At 38.8% G+C, this 19,254-nt stretch overlaps 1 protein-coding gene and 1 gene segment (V, D, J or C); one reads left to right on the top strand and one right to left on the bottom strand.

Annotated features, from left to right (window-relative positions):
- The first annotated feature begins 426 nt into the window (after positions 1 to 426).
- On the top strand, positions 427 to 14,244 carry LOC120303582 (vomeronasal type-2 receptor 26-like). The gene is made up of 6 exons (XM_039333321.1): positions 427 to 686; positions 2,351 to 2,642; positions 7,769 to 8,611; positions 9,805 to 10,032; positions 11,905 to 12,031; positions 13,334 to 14,244. Exons 1-6 carry the CDS (start codon positions 427 to 429, stop codon positions 14,242 to 14,244), a joined length of 2,661 nt encoding a protein of 886 aa, XP_039189255.1.
- Positions 14,245 to 15,808: 1,564 nt separating this feature from the next.
- LOC120303581 lies at positions 15,809 to 16,362 on the bottom strand. The segment is given in 2 exon segments: positions 15,809 to 16,176; positions 16,281 to 16,362. Coding segments are annotated over 2 exon segments (414 nt in total).
- Between the last annotated feature and the right edge of the window lie 2,892 nt (positions 16,363 to 19,254).

Genomic DNA, 19,254 nt, shown 5'->3' with positions numbered 1-19,254 from the left:
ACAAGAAGAGTTTACTCCCTTTTCTGCCACAAAGAGACTTGGTATTGCATGAGTAGTAATTATCCTTCTTGCAATTATCTGAGATTATTTGTTCTCCATATTGGCTTCACTCAAGGGACTTCTAAAGAGCATCAAAAATGAAATCCACAAGCAATATTTCAAGGAACTATAAAACCTTTCTTTTGCCCAATTCCAAGCTGGGAGAGGACAAAGAAGGCAGAATTCTATTCAGTTGAACACTGTAGATTTCCCTAATTCATTTAGGCTATTATTGCCTTATCACTGCATTGATTGAAGCCTGAAGAACACTTTCAAAGACGTACTGTCCTTAATTACAGTTCCTTTTCCTATGCTACAGTTATGGAGGCGGTTGTCAGATGATGTAGCTTGCTGATGTTTGCAAAGATCAGCTCTCAGCCTACAGAGATGGCCTGGAAATTGCCTCCATCTAGAGTGATTTGGAGTCAGATATTCTTGTTAACAATACTTGTACTCTTTCCATCTTACGGGAGAGCCAAAGCAGACCCCAAAAAGTGCTCTAGCAAAGAGATGTTTCTTGTTCCACATGAGTGGTATCAGTCTGGCAAATTCCTGATTGGTGGGATAGTTTCTCATATCTTAAATGTATATTTCCAATACACCTTTGATGAAGCTCCTTCTAAGAAACTGAGTGATGAGCTTCCACTGTAAGTATTTCTTGCTTGCTTCCTATTGTTCTTCTCTGCCATCAGGGCTACACTCTGATCTGCAAAAAATCTGGTTAGCCATTCAGTGGCATAAAAGATCAGAGGACCACCCTTACTTATTTCTACTACCTAGTAGCTATTTTGCACCTTAGAACTAGTAGGACTTATTTGCTCTTTAACTTTCAAGTTAAAGAAGACACTTAAGGAAAATAATTAAGGTAGGAATAAATTAAGGTAAAGTGGACTGCCTTTTTTTTAGATCAGAATAGATAACCTTTATTGTCATTTTTTTATTGTTATACATACATAACACACAGTTAAACATACTACATACAACATATGTATACATCTACACCCTTACATATAAGTAACATGCAAGTATTATTCACTGTCCATCTTGAATACCTAATGGAAGGAGGAAGCTTTAGAGTTCACAAGGTTAATACTGTATGGGACAAAACTGTGACTGAATCTGGATGTTTTGCTTCGGATACCATGGAGCCCTCCCAGAATGTAACAAGGAAAACAGGTCATGAAGAGGATGTGTCATGTCTCAGACAATCTTACAGACCCTACTCAAGCAACACTTATGTGTTATGTCTTGGATGAAAAGGAGGGAACTGCCAATTATCTTTTCAGCCATCCTCACCACTCTTTGCACCACCTTCCTCTCTGAAGCAGTGAAGATTCCAAACCAGACAAATAGCCTGTATGACAGGATGCTCTTGATCATTCCTCTGTAGAAAGGATAGGGGAAGGAAGATGAGCTTTTCTCATGCGATGCAGAAAATGAAGGCACTGCTGTGCCTGGTTCATCAGTGTCTCGCTGTTGAGTGACCAAGCCAGCCTACTTGTTAACTGCACACCCAGGAATTTGATGCTGGTAACCATCTCCACAGGTGAATCATGAATGCACAGAGAAGTGTGGCTGTGCCTGTCTTTTCTGAAATTGACAATGATCTCTTTGGTTTTTCCAGTATTTAAAACTAGGCTGTTTTCCTTACACCAGTTCACCAAACGCTTAATGTCCTTGTGGTAAGCACCCCCATTGTCATCATGAATAAGACCCATAAGAGACTTCAAGAGGTCAATGGTTCTTTGCTGTTTAAATTGGAATCACCATATAAAGGTATGAAAGGAGAGAAAGCTGAGATCAGCACAGCTGGATAAAAGAAGAAGCATATGGAGAGAAATTGTCCAAAGTTTTTTTTTTTTTTTAAACTGGCTCTAGTGAAAGGAATAATATTGTTACTTTAGACCAAATGTTATTCTTTCCTCAATTTAAAATGTGATGGAAATGTCAAGATACATTTCCTGCACTGCAGTTCATGACAAACTAAGGGGATAATACAAGCTAAGGGGATGATATCAGATGCAGTTAGACAGTTAGAAACTAACATCTGCTAAGCCCTACATTATCAGCTTCTAATTTCATACTTGGAGTATCCCTAATCAGTTTCATGATTATTTTTTTTCCTAAACCTTTGGAATTGTCTTCTATTCAGCTCCCTGATTTTGCTAATGAAGGAGCTGATAAAGGTTGGTGGGAAGATTTACAATTATTTGTGTCTTATTTAAAGCTGAACCATGCAGGAAGGTGGCAATAGGAAGGTGTGGATTGTAAATTAAATCCACTAAAGATGTATATATATATTTTCTTGCAGTATGTTGCCAAAGTTCTACCAACACCTCCTGGCTCTGGCTTTTGCTGTGAATAAGATCAACCAGGATCCAATGATCTTGCCGAATCTCACCCTTGGCTTCCATATCTATGACAGTCATTTTGATTCAAGGATGACCTATCGGATCACCTTGGACTTGCTTTTTAAGTCACAGACATTTCTCCCCAATTACAAATGTGATCCTCACAGAAGACTGATAGCACTCATTGGGGGAATCAGCCCTGACATCTCCTCCTGTGTGGCAGACATTTTAAGTCTGTACAAGATTCCTCAGGTAACATTTGTGCACCTCAACAGAGCAGCCCTATCATTTTGGTACAGTAGCCAGTTTTGTTTTTCTGAAAGTGAGTCTCACATTCCCAAAAAAGTGGAAGTGAATGCAGAAATGGGGAAAGCTTCCAGAGATTGGAAGAGAAATGCAAGCATATGGTAGAAACTAGGATATCTTGCCAATAACAGAATAAAAATGTTGGAAGGGTCTGTCTGTCTGTCTGTCTGTCTGTCTGTCTATATATCCGTCTATCATCTATCTTCTATTTATGATCTGTCTATGTATCTGTCTGTCTGTCTGTTGGTCAGTCTATCATCTATCTATCATCTATCTATCTATCTACCATCTATCTACCTATATCATCTCGAAAAGGTTTTCTCAATGCATTTATACATGTTATTTTTTAAGGCCAGGAATTATCATTGAATGAAGCATGCATATTAACAGAATAACATAGTTGGAGGTCTTCTACACCATTTCAGACAAATGGTTGTCCAGTCTCTTCTTAAAAACCTCCAATGTTGGGGCACCCACAGCTTCTGGAGGCAAGCTGTTCCACTGGTTACAGTAATTGTTTTCACTGTAAGGAAATTACTCCTTATTTCTAAGTTGGTTCTCCTCTTGATTCCACCCATTGCTTCTTGTCCTGCCTTCAGATGCTTTGGAGACTAGGTTAATCCCCTCTTTATTGTGGCAGCCCCTTAGATATTGGAAGATTGATTTCAATGTTATCAATGCTACCAACATTTCTCTAATGCCTATTTTCAATAGCTGCATCATTATTCCCAAGGTTTTGGCATAAGAGTCCATGATTTGGACTCTCCCAGATTCCACCATCCTCAGAATCCTAATCATGGTCCTACCTGATGGAATAAATTGTAGCTTAATATTAAGTGTTTCCTGCTTAGAATTTCAGAGTGCCATTTCAGTACACATAGTACTAAATTGAATGGATCAATCAAATAATCAATCAATTTTATTTGATCATAAACCAGCAGATAAAAACAAGAAAATCACAATTAATTAGGAGAAAAAGAAAAAAAATCTAATATATATAAGAAGAATTAGAAAAGAACCAATGGCACTCTATATAAACTATAGAACAGTATATCTCTGTAGTCAAGGAAGTAAAATCAGATTGATCTGACATAACAATGTAAGATTAGACAAATCAGAATTATCAGGATGTTTAGCGAAAGATGGAGATAATAATTCCTGGTGATCATTTGCACAGAAGGGACAATACAAGATAATTATGTTCCAGTTTCAATTATTCTTCCACTGCATGGAAACAGTCTTCATTTGAAAGGAATATTTTGGTGTATACTTCAGTAAAAGCTATTGGGAGGCCATTGAATCAACAGATAAAACCCTTGTCCCAAAGGTGCTTTTTTTCAGAAGGCAACTGGGCTTTCTTGTTTTCCGTTGAAGATGTTTCACTTCTCATCCAATAAACCTCTTCAGCTCTGACTGCATGGTGGGGGTGGTCAGAGCTGAAGAAGCTTCTTGGATGAGAAGCAAAATATCTTCAAAGAAAAACAAGAAAGTCTCATGAGAAAAGCATCTTTGGGACAACCAAGACCTGGATGACTGAGAATCTCCATAGACAGATAAAACCCTTCTAAATTTTTGAATTTGTATGCAGCTAAGATATCTGGCTGGTTGGAAAAGTGTGTAGAATGCCTCAGAAAGATGTTTCTCAGTACATCTGGTAAAGCTGCTATAAATGAATGACCCGTTCCTTGAGATCAGCTAGTAAATGTTCATAGCCCATCAGGATGAAGTCTGGCCATGAAAAGCCATAAAGGTATTATATTGCTTTGATTGATTGTCCTAAGACTTCTTTCTTAGATTTTAAAGCAGCCTGGTTTGCAAACAAATCTTTCTAAATAAAGTTTGAATTGCTAAGGTGGGTGTTTATTCTTTTGCTATTAAACCTTTGAGGGAACTTAGTGATTAATAAGCTTAATGGATAAAAAAAGCAACTATTTTTCTCCATTCACTGATAATTCCTGGTCTTAAAAATAATGTCCATAAATGCATTGAGAAAACCTCTTATGAAAGAGAGAGGGGGATAGAGATAGAGATAGAGATACAGATACAGATAGAGATAGAGATGATAGAGATAGATAGAGATAGAGACGATAGAGATAGAGATAGATAAATGGCATATAACACCTCTGCTACATGCATTTCCTTGGATGCTGGTTTGTTTCCTTGTTGAATTCAAGGTGTTAACTCTCACCTTTAAAGACTTTTATGGCATGGGGCCAGGTTAACTAAAGAACGGTTTCATACCAATTATATTGTCTCATCTCACCTGGTCAGACAGGAAGGGCATGCTGTGTGTCCTGTATCATTGGTGGGATCCAAGGAGAGACAGTTCTTTGTCGTTGCCCCCACCTTATCGTATCTTCAGAGGTATCTCTGGTATCTTATCTCAGAAAGAGTATTAAGACACTTTTACACAAAACTATGTCTGTTTGTGTAAGAGTGATATGCATCTCTGGGGGGGAGGAGTTTATATCATGTTCTCTCTCCTTTGTTATCTTTTTAATTTTTTAACTTTTAATACCATAGCCCTATCTTTCAAATTTTTTTTTAACTTTGTTCTGATTTATGCTCTTATTCTACGATACTATTATTATTATTATTATTATGGATCATCGCACAGTCAGCCAGATGTTCAGACTGGATTTGGCATTTTGTCTACCTATCGAGTCCTTACCCAGGACCTGGGATAGGCAGATGTGGATGTTTGATGGTATTACAGATATCGTCGCAGGATGGAAGCAGTTCCTAATAAGGCCGCCTTTTGCAATTGACTAATAGCGAATTTGTCAATGCCAATGGTGTTCAAGTGGTGCTCCAGTTGTTTTGGGATTGCACCCAAGGAGCCTATTACTATTGGTACTACCCTTGCTTGCTTTTGCCACAGTCTTTCTATTTCTATTTGTAGGTCTTTGTATTTTGTTATTTCTCCAGTTCTTTCTCTTCTATTCTGCTATCTCCAGGCACTGCCACGTCCACTATCCAGACTTTTTTGTCTTTCTTATCGACAATTGTTAAATCTGGGGTGTTATGTTGCAGGTGCTTGTCTGTTTGAATTCTGAAGTCCCAGAGCAGTTTAATTTTATCATTTTCTATGACTTTCTCTATTTTATGATCCCACCAGTTTTTGCTTACAGGCAAATGATATTTTTTGCAGATCTTCCAATGCACCATTGTTGCTACTTTGTCATGCCGCTGCTTGTAATCAGTCTGTGCAATCTTCTTGCAACAGCTTACCAAGTGGTCCACTGTTTCTTCAGCTTCTTTGCATAGGCGGCACTTACTGTCTGTTGCTGTCTTCTCAATTTTGACTTTGTATGCCTTTGTCCTTAAGGCTTGGTCTTGTGCAGCCAGAATTAGTCCCTCGGTCTCTTTCTTCAATTTTCCTGCTCTTAGCCATTGCCAGGTTTTATTATTATCTGCTTTCCCAGCTATTTTTTTCATGTATTGGCCATGTAGTGCTTTGTCTTCCCATGCCTCTATTCTGTTCTTCATTTGGTCTTTCTTGTAGGCCAGTTTGGTCTCTCCAGTAGTTAGTAAGCCTTCCTGATATACTAATTTCAGTGCATCTTCATCATTGTTCTTCAGATATTCTTCCAAAGCCATTTTTTCTTCTTCAACCATCTGATGTACTTGTAGCATTCCACGCCCACCTATTTGCCTTGGTAGATAAAGTCTATCAATGTCACTGCGTGGATGAAGGGCATGATTCATTGTCATTATTTTTCTGGTCTGCCTATCCATTGCTTTTAGTTCTGCTTGAGTCCAGTCCACTATTCCAGCTGTGTACCTAATGACTGGGATTGCCCAGGTGTTGATTGCCTTTATGGTATTTATTATTATTATTATTATTATTATTATTATTATTATTATTATTATTATTATTATTAATCATCGCACAGTCAGCCAGATGTTCAGACTGGATTTGGCATTTTGTCTACCTATTGAGTCCTTATTCAGGATCTGGGATAGGCAGATGTGGATGTTTGATGGTATTACAGATATCGTCGCAGGATGGAAGCAGTTTCTAGTAAGGCCGCCTTTTGCAATTGACTAATAGCGAATTTGTCAATGCCAATGGTGTTCAAGTGGTGCTCCAGTTGTTTTGGGATTGTGCCTATGACTATTGGTACTACCCTTGCTTGCTTTTGCCACAGTCTTTCCATTTCTATTTGTAGGTCTTTGTATTTTGTTATCTTCTCCAGCTCTTTCTCTTCTATTCTGCTGTCTCCAGGCACTGCCAGGTCCACTATCCAGACTTTTTTGTCTTTCTTATTGACAATTGTTAAGTCTGGGATGTTATGTTGCAGGTGCTTGTCTGTTTGAATTCTGAAGTCCCAGAGCAGTTTAATTTTATCATTTTCTATGACTTTCTCTATTTTATGATCCCACCAGTTTTTGCTTACAGGCAAATGATATTTTTTTGCAGATCTTCCAATGCACCATTGTTGCTACTTTCTCATGCCGCTGCTTGCAGTCAGTCTGTGCAATCTTCTTGCAACAGCTTACCAGGTGGCACACTGTTTCTTCAAATTCTTTGCATAGGCGGCACTTACTGTCTGTTGCTGTCTTCTCAATTTTGACTTTATATGCATTTGTCCTTAAGACTTGGTCTTGTGCACCCAGAATTAGTCCCTCGGTCTCTTTCTTCAATTTTCCTGCTCTTAGCCATTGCCAAGTCTTGTTAATATCTGCTTTCCCAGGTATTTTTTTAATATATTGGCCATGAAGTGCTTTGTCTTCCCATGCCTGTATTCTGTTCTTCATTTGGTCTTTCTTGTAGGCCAGTTTGGTCTCTCCAGTAGTCAGTAAGCCTTGTATAAATGTGTATAAATGTAGTAAGCCTTGTAGTCAGTCTGTGCAATCTTCTTACAACAGCTTACCATTATTATTATTATTATTATTATTATTATTATTATTATTATTGTTATTGTTATTGTTATTGTTATTGTTATTGTTATTGTTATTATTGTTATTACTATTTTCTGCCCATAATCACTTAGATCAGATGGTTAGTGTAGAAATGAATAAGTAAATAAATAATACGTATCTGAATATCTCTGAGCATGTCCTTTCAGCTCACATATGGATCGTTTCCTATGCAAAGAAGTAATATGGTAGAGACATCTTCCTTTTACCACACAGTCTCCAATGAAGGTCATCAGTATACAGGCATTATCTATTTACTTAAACATTTTGGGTGGATCTGGGTTGGACTTTTGGCTGGAGATGACGAAAGTGGAGAGCGTTTCTTGAAAAAGATGGAGTCATTATTTCTCCAGAATAAGATATGTTCAGCCTTTGTTCAAAGAATGCCAGTTGATAGCCGGTTCCCTGAACTTGATGAACTGAAAACTATTTCTGCAAATATTAATGAGTTCTACTCAGATCCAAAAGTTAACACCCTTGTTGTCTATGGTGAAACTCTAACTGTAATGTGGCTAAGCACTGCGTTATTTTTTGCGGGTGTTAAATATACCGAAAAGGTGTGGATTATGACAGGCCAGATTGACTTTGCTTCAACAGTCATTTCAAAGGACTGGAAATACGAAGTATTCCAAGGTGCTTTTCTTTTTGCGATCCACTCCAATGAACACGAAGAGTTTCAGATCTATCTTCAGAATATAAAACCAGCCAAGGCACAACCTGATGACTTTTCCAAGGAGTTCTGGGAACAAGCCTTTGGTTGCTCTGTTCCAGATCCTACGAACCTAATAGAGGCTCACAAATTTTGTAGTGGGACAGAATCCTTGAGGGATCTTCCAGGGATTCTGTTCGAGATGGTCATGACTGGTCATAGCTACAGCATCTACACTGCAGTCTTTGTTGTGGCCCATGCATTACACAGCCTGGATTTATCTAGATCAAAACATAAAGCAATCAGGATTACAAGATATCTTGATGAGATAAACCCTTGGCAGGTAATGTCTCTAGAATGAAAGAAAAGAAAATTAAAAGAAATTCTATATAGAATTGAAAAAAATATATCACATCATATTAAAATGCATAGAACTTCCTTTTTCACTAATAACTCAAAGGGATATATGGTATTTGTGGATTATTTAAAATATTTTCCACTGGGGGAGAGGAGTCCTCTTACATTTTCCAGTTCTAGGGATCACAGTGACTTATGAGTTAGGATGCTGGGCTGACATACAGCAAACTTGTGTAGAAGACCCAATTGCTGCTCCTGGAGGGGGTGAGTGCTCATCACACTCTCCACTTCCTGCCAAGTTAGCATTTTAAAGTGGACAACCACGAATGGATAAACTCCAGTGGGCAACTTAATGGGGACATGAAAGGAACCCACCAATGGAGCATCCCCTGGTCAATGGTGATGTCACCATTCAATCTTTTCAACCCAGAAGCGCTGAAGCACTTGTGATACGACTGTAGTAGTTCCAATTTTGAAGATGAGTAAAAAATTTTCATTCATTTTCACAACTATCCTTTTTAAAGAAGAATTTTCGAAAGCCTTCATATTTGGTAATGAATCAGGTTAAAAGAAGTTATTTTAAAAAATGGAAAAGCAGAATGTATGGATTCAGGCATTCAGACAGAGATTTCTACATACATACCGGTAGTTATTAAAAGTTTGATTCAGTTCCATATGTTATTAGAGTTGATTTTCTTATCCTATTATTGCCCTCGTTCAGTAATTTTTTTTAAAAAATAATAATGATATTTTGTAGGAGGCCAGCAAGATGAAAAAGGTATTAAAAGGCTTTTAGAAAAACATTATGGTAGTAAAAAAAAAAGTGTGTTAAATCCAGAGGGGTGTGAGAGTATTACAAAGACACATACCACAACTGGCTCAGGTACAAAAGGGAGGAAAAGAAAGACACAGGCATCCTTCTAAAATGTTGTTTTTGTAAACAAATAACTTTTGATAAAGTTGTTATTGTATCCCAATAAAATATAATTGTAATTATTTCCATACCTGGCCTACCATGAAGAGTTAAAATATTTATATAAAAAGAAAACAAAAGATTACATCTCTTAAAGAACAAGAATAAGAATGACAAATGGTGGGGGTAATATTTTTATGTATTCACTTTTTTTGAGTTATGAAAAGATCCGTCCTCTTATCTGTTTCTTGCTTTGTTCTTCTTAGCTTCACCGCTTCCTTCAGACCCTTTCATTTAACAACACAGATGGAGAAATGGTCTCCTTTAATGAGAATAAGGAGATGGGATATGGATTTGATATAGTAAACATGCTTATTTTCTCTAATAACTCTTTTCATAAAGTGAAGGTTGGAAGGATGGGGACCAAGGATTCTCAAGAGAAAGAAATCATCATTGAGACTGACAAGATTAAATGGCATGGAAGCGTCAGCAAAGTGAGTCTTCATAAATCTTTTGAAAAGCCCAATTTTAATTGGTGGAATTCTCTCACTTTCCATTACAATAAACAACAACAACAACAAAAACAACAAAAACAATTACCCTAATACCCCATACAGAATAGTAAAATCTTTAGGGGACACTCTGAGATACTGTACCCCTACTAGGAGAAACGGAATACTTACAATGGAAAGAAAAATATTTTCAGAGAGATGCTCTTTTTTTCTAGTATTACTGTTTTAGGGTAGGAGGAATGATGTGGTGGCCTAGAGGTGGAGCTTTCACCTCAATATCAAGAGGCTATGATCCTAGGTAGTGGCAGATGTTTCTCTCTCTGGGTGCAAAGAGAAAATTTCTACTGTGAACTCCACGTAGGGATCAGGAAAAGCATCCAGCCAGTAACTCCATTCAGTTGTCCCAACTATACACCTATGGAACGGATTATAGAGTCACATTAAAAGAAAAGAAAAATGTTTTAGGTAGGAGAAGCAAAAGAAAGAACAAGAGAGAGAGAGAGAGGAGGGGGGGGAGGGAGGGAAGGAGGGAGGGAGAGAGACAGTGAGTGAGTGAGTTATGGCTTCTTTATTATTGGTAGAAAATATAAATGGACAAATCTATCCCTGTCTTGGGAATTTTAATCCCCTATTTCCTCTTTGTTTTCTGTTTTCTTTGTTCTTTAACCTGTAGACCTTTATCAGCTTTCTGGGAAAAAAAAGTTTACAAGGATTGTCCCTACATTTTCCACAACATATGAACTCTTTGTTTCCAGAAATGTTTTGACAAGGGAGTAGCATTTGTTCCTTGTCTAATTTTCCCTAAGTAAAACCAACATTTTTGGAGGCGAATTCAGTTTATAGTGACAGTAGGGATAAATTTGGGAAACAATTCTAAATGGCTGGTATTTTCTAGTTCCTTCTCCTCCCTCTGTCATTCAGCTGTCCTCCAGCTTTGGGGTTTCTTTCTCCAAAGGACTTTGCAGATCTGCTGCTTAAAATTCATTTAAGAGCAATAAATAGACTCCAAATTCACAGAGGTACAGAGATCCTTAGTAAGTCCTTCAGAGTTGGAAGGGACCTTGGAGGAATTCTAGTCCAACCCCCTGCTTAAGCAGGAAACCCTATACCAGACATGTCAAACACAAGGCCTGGGGGCTGGATGCGGCCACAAAGTGGTTTCATGTGGCCCATGAAGTCATCCTGGAAACAGTGAGGGAACGGCCACCGCTGCCTTGGCCCTGGCCCAGGCCTGCCGGGAGCCAATGTACAATTTTGTGGTGGCCTTCTTGGCACTTGCCCCAGTGGACCATGCCTTGCCACTTGCCCCAGTCCCACCCCCTTCTGCCAGAGACCCTCAGATCTGTCCCTCTTCTGCCCAGACCCCACAGGCACCCTTGACGTGAATGATGTAGAACTGGCCATGCCCACCCGGTAAGCCACACCCACTCCCTCAATGCCCACCCAGTAGGCTACACCCACTCTGGCCACACCCACCTGGCCTCCCAAGGGCAACCTCAATGCTGATGCAGCCCTCAGTGAAATTGAGTTTGACAACCTTGCCCTATACCATTTCAGAGATATGGTTGTCGAAAAAGAAAAAGAAAGAGGTGGAGGAGGAAGAAGGAAAAGAAGAAGGAGAAGGAGAAGAAGATTGTTCATAGTTAATTCTATATCAAGAGTTTAGGTTAAGATGAAGTGTACTTTGTATGATAAATTCAGCATTGTCCAGAAGGCATTAATTGTAGTGACCTACCTACCTACCAACTACCTACATATTTACCTTCCAAACATGTGTAAATTGAAGATTTGTTTGTTATGTCATACCAGATAATCTCTACCTAACCTTTCATTTTTTTATTTTTTATTTTAAAGGTCCGTCCTCTTTCCTTGTGTAATCCTTATTGCCAGCCTGGTTCTCAAAAGAGAAAAAAAGAAGGAGAGAAATTTTGCTGCTATGGATGTGTTCGCTGTCCAGAAGGGAAGATTTCCAATGAAAGAGGTAAATGACACAGTGCAGCAACTCTTCCAACATAATTTATTTATTTATTTATTTATTTATTTATTTATGAGACTTATATACCGCTTTAAGTGCAAGCACTCTCTAAGTGGTGTACATCAGTAAGCAATGTATATATATATATATATATATATATATATATATATATATATATATATATATTTACATTGCCCCCAACAATCTGGGTCCTCATTTTACCTACCCCAGAAGGATGGAAGGCTGAGTCAACCTTGAGCCGGTGAGATTTCAACCACAGACCTGCTGAACACAGTCAGCTAAAGTGGCCTGTAGTACTGCACTCTAACTGCTGCGCCACCTCGGCTCATGGATATAAAATGGATATAAAAAGGGTTGGAGAACGTCAAAATGGCCAGGTTTGATAACATCTCTGCCCCTTATTCTTCTTTTTATCTCTTTTCTCCTGCATGCTTAATGAGAATTGGAGGGATATTCCATATGACAATTGTTGAGAAGTGTTGTGCTAATAGAGCTTGGGCCACATAAGTTATATAGCAATAGATTCTTGCTTAATATATTATCATTATGACTTTGCAGGACTTTAAAGAAGAAAGGTCCTTCAAAATACATGGGTGCATGAACATAGTACCTGGGTTAGAAACCTAAGCAGTGGGATGATCTCCTGTTACCTTCCCTAGCTCCTGCCCACCCAGCAGCTCAAAAGCATGCAAATGTGAGTAGATAAATAGATACCACTTTGGTGTGAAGGTAACAGCATTCTGTGGGCCTCGGTGTATAGTCATGCTCACCATATGACCCCAGAAATGTCTTCAAACAATGCTGGTTACTTCAACCAAGAAATGGAGATGAGCACCACCACCTAGAGGCAGACATGACTGGACAGGGGAAATCTTTACCTTTATCTATCAACCATCATATCACCAGGGGAAAGCACAGATGATTTAGCGAGTTACAGAAGTGGTTAACTTCCCTTCAAACCTGAAGCTATACACAGTGGTTCCTATTTTTTTCCCCATCCATTATTCCTTGACGCTGTGTGTGTTCAAAGGAAACAATGTAAAAATATTCAGGAAGCAGAATTGAGCTGAAGACAGGAAGTTTTCATGAATAATCCAAATAATAAATATATTGATCTTTCTAGGATAGTGATTAGAAGGACAATCGGACAATAATGGCTGTTTCTTCACAAAGTTTGTTTCTCTTGTGGAATCAAGAGTGATGGGCCTCTTGTTTAAAAGACTGATATGAGAACTGAGTCATTTTGCATAAATTTAACACTGCCTTAATCTATTTTCCTGCATCCAGACACAGAAGATTGCTTCAAATGTCCATCTGATCAGTATCCAAACCAGAAACAAGATGAATGTTTTCCCAAAATCATCGTTTTTTTGTCTTATGAAGAACCTCTGGGCATCTCCTTAGCCACAAGTGCCATCTTCTTCTTCTCAGTCACAATTGCAGTATTAAAAATATTCCACCTGCACAAAGATAGTCCCATAGTCAAAGCCAACAACCGGGACCTCACCTATGCTCTTCTCATCTCTCTTTTGCTCTGCTTCCTCTCACCTTTCCTATTTCTTGGTAAGCCCGGAGTAGTGACCTGCTTCCTTCGGCAACCAGCCTTTGGCATCATCTTCTCGCTGGCTGTTTCCTGTGTGTTAGCCAAAACTATTACTGTGGTGGTAGCTTTCATGGCCACCAAGCCAGGATCCAATATGAGGAGGTGGGTGGGAAAGAGGCTCACTGGTTTTATTGTCCTTTCCAGCTCTTCCATCCCAGTAGGCATTTCTGCTATATGGCTAACAATCTCTCCTCCGTTCCCCAATTTGGACATGGACTCACTGACTACTGAGATGGTAGCAGAGTGCAAGGAAGGTTCTGTTGCTATGTTTTATCTTGTCTTAGGCTACATGGGAATTCTGTCCATCATCAGCTTCAGTGTTGCTTTTCTAGCTAGGAAGTTGCCAGATAGTTTCAACGAAGCCAAATTCATCACCTTCAGCATGCTGGTATTCACCAGTGTTTGGTTGTCATTTGTCCCAACTTACCTGAGCACCAAAGGAAAATATATGGTAGCTGTGGAGATCTTTTCCATCTTGGCTTCCAGTGCTGGGCTTTTGGGATGCATATTTTTCCCCAAATGTTTCATAATTGTGCTGAGGCCTGAATTGAACAACAAGGAGCAGCTCATGAGAAGAAAGCAGATGCAAAAATAATACACAATGAATATCTACTATGGGACAGATACAGTGGACTTTATGTATCTGCTGATCAAATCATTCCATCCAGTTTCAATTTATTTTCCAATATACTTGTTCATTCCAACCCTCCCCACAGAATTACAGTAAAAACATGTCAATAAAAGATGAAGAATAAATTTGTGGTTTTCATGTATTCTGTATGCTGTTGAAATATATCTGACCTTAGTTCAAACTACAACATCATATGCTTTTACAGGGCTATTTTCTATTAAATAAGGCTATTTTTAATCATTTTTTTTTCATAATAAGTCTTCTAAAATTCTTTGATTGCAAGATTAGACATGGAATTGACAAACAAAGAGGAAATTTCTGCAATATTACTTTAGTAAATTATCTTAGGAGTTGATATGTAAAAAGATAAATGATAGTCATTAAATGAAGAGTTAAAATTACAGACATTGTAAAAAGAAATGGGGCTTTTGATGATTTCATCCCATAAAATGCTGTTGGAGTAACTGTTGGACAAACCTCTTAAGATGTTTCCTCCTTCTTCTCTTCCTCCTTCCAATTCATCATCATCATCATCATGAAGGATGAAACCAACTGGAGTGGGGGAGGGAATCCTTACATTTTGGAAAATAGAGTCAAGATTCAGAAGGGTTTTACTGACTTGAGCATTGGGTCCTCTGTGCTCCAACAAGAAGCGGTTCATTGGTGAGAAAAGTAAGGCTCTGCCCTGAAGCAGAAAAACCAAATGTACAGGTACTGGATAGGAAGCACCTGGCTCATCAGTATTGTCTGTGAGAGGATGTCCTTGTGGATCACTGCTTATGGTTGAGCCAGTAGTGTACCATAGCTGCCAAAAAAGCCAATGTTGTCCTAGGCTGCATCAACAGAGGGACAGCATCTTTGGATGACAAAGTTGTCGGCTAGGTTTATTTTCAAATACGGCATGTATTTTATCAATGGCTGGAAAAATGGGTCACAGATTAGGAAATTAATGTGTAGTATTAAGTAAAACAAATAGACCCAGACAACACAGTGTTCACTAAGCACTTATGATTTTTAAATGTAGAAAACTATTAAAATATTATTTAAAAAAAAGAGAGATAGCATCAAGGTCACTGGAAGTGTTAGTACTGCTCCACAGGCACTAGTAAGGCCTTTGCCTATTGGGCAGCAGTTTTGCCAATTCCTGGACTGGAACAGCATGCTGATTACTGACCTCTCATTTGGAGTAGTTCAATGCCTTCTACATGGAGCTGCCCTTGAAGACCATCTGGGAACCAGAGTTATGTGTGCATGTCTTTAGGTCCAGTTAAAACTGCTAGTTTGTGAGTTGCATTGGCTTCCAATAGGCTCCTGTTTTGATTCAAGGTGCTGGTTATCACCTTTGAAGCCTTACATGTCATAGAAAGGGGCAACTTGTGGGACAACTTTATTCCAAGAAAACCTGCTTGCCCCACTTGCTCCCACAGTAAAAGCATACTCCAAATTTTCCCTTTTAAACTTTCACACATAGCTGGCAGAGCATGGAAAGCAATCTAGTTGCCAGCTGCCATTCAAAAACAACAAATGACTAAGGATTCATTTTGAGGAAGAGCAGTTTTAGGCTGCTTGAGCAAAGCATTTCTTTCACTGTGTCTCTTGCACAGTAATAAGTGCCGGTGTCCTCAGGCTTTAAACCAATCAACTGAAGGAAAACCTGGTTTTTGGATGTATCCCTTGTGATGCCGATCCGATTCTGGAGAGCACTGTTATAGTAAGTGCTTCCACCAGACGAGATAAGACCATTCCATTCCAATGCCTTTCCAGGGGGCTGACGGATCCAGTGCACTCCATAGCTTGTGATGGCAAATCCAGAGACTGTACAAGTCAGCCGTAGAGCATCTCCTGGCTTCTTAAGGCCATCACCAGACTCAGTAAGGGTAATCTGTGATGAAATACCTGTGGTCAAAAATACAGAAAGAACAAAAAAATGGGTATGAGGAAATGTAGAAAAAAAGACCACTTGCTATATTTAAAAAATGTGTTGTTTTTTTTTCCCTTACATGCAGGAAAGATCATTAAGAAAGAAATCAAGATATGTAGCTCCATGATGGAGGAATGGAATTCACTCTTTCCACCTGAAACTGATCTGAACTATATTCTCAATTACCGCATTTAAGAAAAAGCCACACCAGGAATATTTGCATGAAATCACAGATGGTACAAATATAACCAAGTCACATCCTCAACTTCAACTATAGTGTAATAGCAGACCTTGAGCTCATATCAGGAATGGTGCATATCCACACTGCCTCTACTATACATTGATATTCGCTCTTGTGGGAAACTTGTGTAGCTGTTTATCAGGTGATCCACAGCTGAATTCAGTTTGGAAAGAATTCATAGACAAGACCTAGTTATTTTCTTTGAATTGATACAGAAGGTGTTTGATGAGATGGTCTACCTGAATTGGTTTTGACTTCCAATCTAGACTAGAGTCCTGAGAATTATATATATATATACACACATACATATATACGTTGCCTCTCTTCAGGGCCAAAAAAATGGAAGTGGCTGAAAGTTATATATCTCGTCTTGGCTTGAGAAATATTGGTAGATCAATAAATTTATTTTTCCCATAATAGTCAGTATAAATGTATCTATTTAGGAAACTGGTCTTACAAACTTCAATTATATGAAGGTGTTCTTGCCTTATAAACTGTGCACCAATGGGTACAAAACATTTAATGAAATAAGATAGATCCATTGAGGTATAGACAACATTGCTTCTCTTCAGGGCCCAAAAAATGGAAGTGGCTGAAAGTTCAGGTGTGAAGAGACTTGAAGACCATAAATGGAGATACGGAGAATGGCTACTGATGCTGTCATTATATGATCTTCCCTTCCCTTCACAATATTGCCTTATAAAATCATCTATCTTTTTTTTTAAATGATGCTCATTTAGCAAAAAAGTTAATTGGGAGAAGATTAATTTTATGGCTTGCTATGGACAGGGATATCACTTGGTTCTGCTTGCCTTTATATCCCCCATCATCAACAACAGCTGCCAGTCAAACAGCAGCATCAAGCATGAAGTGGGGAGAAGGGAATTCAAAATGGAAGAGAAAGGAAGGGAAGGGAAGGAAAGGAAAGGGAAGGGAAGGGAAGAGAAGAGAAGGGAAGGGAAGGGAAGGGAAGAGAAGAGAATTGAAGAGAAGAGAAGAGAAGAGAAGAGAAGAGAAGAGAAGAGAAGAGAAGAGAAGAGAAGAGAAGAGAAGAGAAGAGAAGAGAAGAACACTTTTGTGTCAGCCTAGATGTACATACCTGAGTGATGGGACCACAACATAGACTGACTTTCTATCCTAGTGGGCCAGATGCAGGAATTGGAGCTATATGTTATTCTACTGCACTAAAAAAAGAGTTGGAAATCATTTTTTTTCTTCGTTTCCTTTACAATTTTTCCTATTTCCCTTTTTTCTCCTTCACCAGTACAACAAAATAAAGGAAAAAACCTCTTACAAGACCAGCTATCTCAACAAATGACTTTGGGTGACTTATCTATAAAAATATCAATACAATGAATTTCTGTATTATAATAATAGTAATGATTATGATGATGATGATAGTGAACATGGCCCTGCCTGGAGAAAGCAGAATAGACAAGAAAGAACTGGAGAAGATAACAAAATACAAAGACCTACAAACAGAAATAGAAAGACTATGGCAAAAGCAAGCAAGGGTAGTACCAATAGTCATAGACGCCTTGGGTTCAATCCCAGAACAACTGGAGCACCACTTGAACACCATTGTCATTGACAAATTTGCTATTAGTCAATTGCAAAAGGCGGCCTTACTAGGAATTGCTTCCATCCTGCGACGATATCTGTAATACCATCAAACATCCACATCTGCCTATCCCAGGTCCTGGGTAAGGACACGATAGGTAGACAAAATGCCAAATCCAGTCTGAACATCTGGCTGACTCTGCGATGATCCATAATCATCATCACCACCATCATCATCATCCCATAAAATGTACAAAAGAAACAGCAAAGAATGGCAACCAGGAGTAAATTCATCAGTAACACATACATAGAACTCATAAACTTAACCACCTCCCAATCCCCGTGACTAAGGGGATTCTCAGGAGAATTCATGCTGGCTGGAGAATTCGGGGACTTGAAGTCAAGACATCTTAAATTTAAAATATATGGAATGAATAAACAATCAATCAATGTCTTTTAGCTCCGAGGACACTCCTGCTAGACAGCTGCTCCAGATGGTAAGTGAATGTTTCCTTCTCTATTTTTGTTCTTCCTTTGTGGTTTCTTCTATTTTTGGATTCTGAACATTTTTTTTTTCTTGAATAAAAGCATGATGGAACAACAGCTCCACCTTCAGGAACATCCTTCTAAGATATATTGGAGGAAAGAGTTTTTGCAAGAGTTAAGGTAAGATTTTCAGCATTGTGTATCTCCAGGGCAATAATAGACATCCGGTGTCTTCTGTCCTTAGATCAGTGGTGGCGAACCTAGGGCATGGGTGCCAAAGGCAGTCCTCAGAGCCCTCTTTGTGGGCATGCGCGCCATCGCCCCAGTCCTAGACCTTTAGCTGGGTTTTATAAAACCTTTTCGCTTTAGGCCTCTGCCACCATGTGCAAAAACAAAAATAAAAGTTCAGTCAATTTCAACATTTGCGGGAAAAAAAAAGATCTTGCAAAGTTGGAATTGACTGATTCAACTTTTTAGTCCCACCCAGTCTGCTATTACCACTGCAGCCACGGCCATTCAGTTGGCTACACCTAGCCAATGGGCCACACCCACCCAGCACTTGGCGATGCATAAGTGTGTTTTGGATTGTAGTTTGGGCACTCGGTCTCTAAAAGGTTCGCCATCACTGTCTTAGATTGTTCATTTGCAGATAGAATTGAGAGTTTCTTTTGAAGGCAGAGAATTTCCCTCTGATAGGTGGAGAACAGTGGTTGATTGTTTCTGTTGAATAGTGAGCCAACCATTCCAGACTCTTCCCTGGAAACTA

This window comes from Crotalus tigris, unplaced genomic scaffold (genome assembly GCF_016545835.1).
Source record: "Crotalus tigris isolate CLP2741 ecotype Arizona unplaced genomic scaffold, ASM1654583v1 scf7180000024473.799607, whole genome shotgun sequence".
Classification (NCBI taxonomy): domain Eukaryota; kingdom Metazoa; phylum Chordata; class Lepidosauria; order Squamata; family Viperidae; genus Crotalus; species Crotalus tigris.
This window is presented reverse-complemented; position numbering and strand designations above follow the sequence as displayed.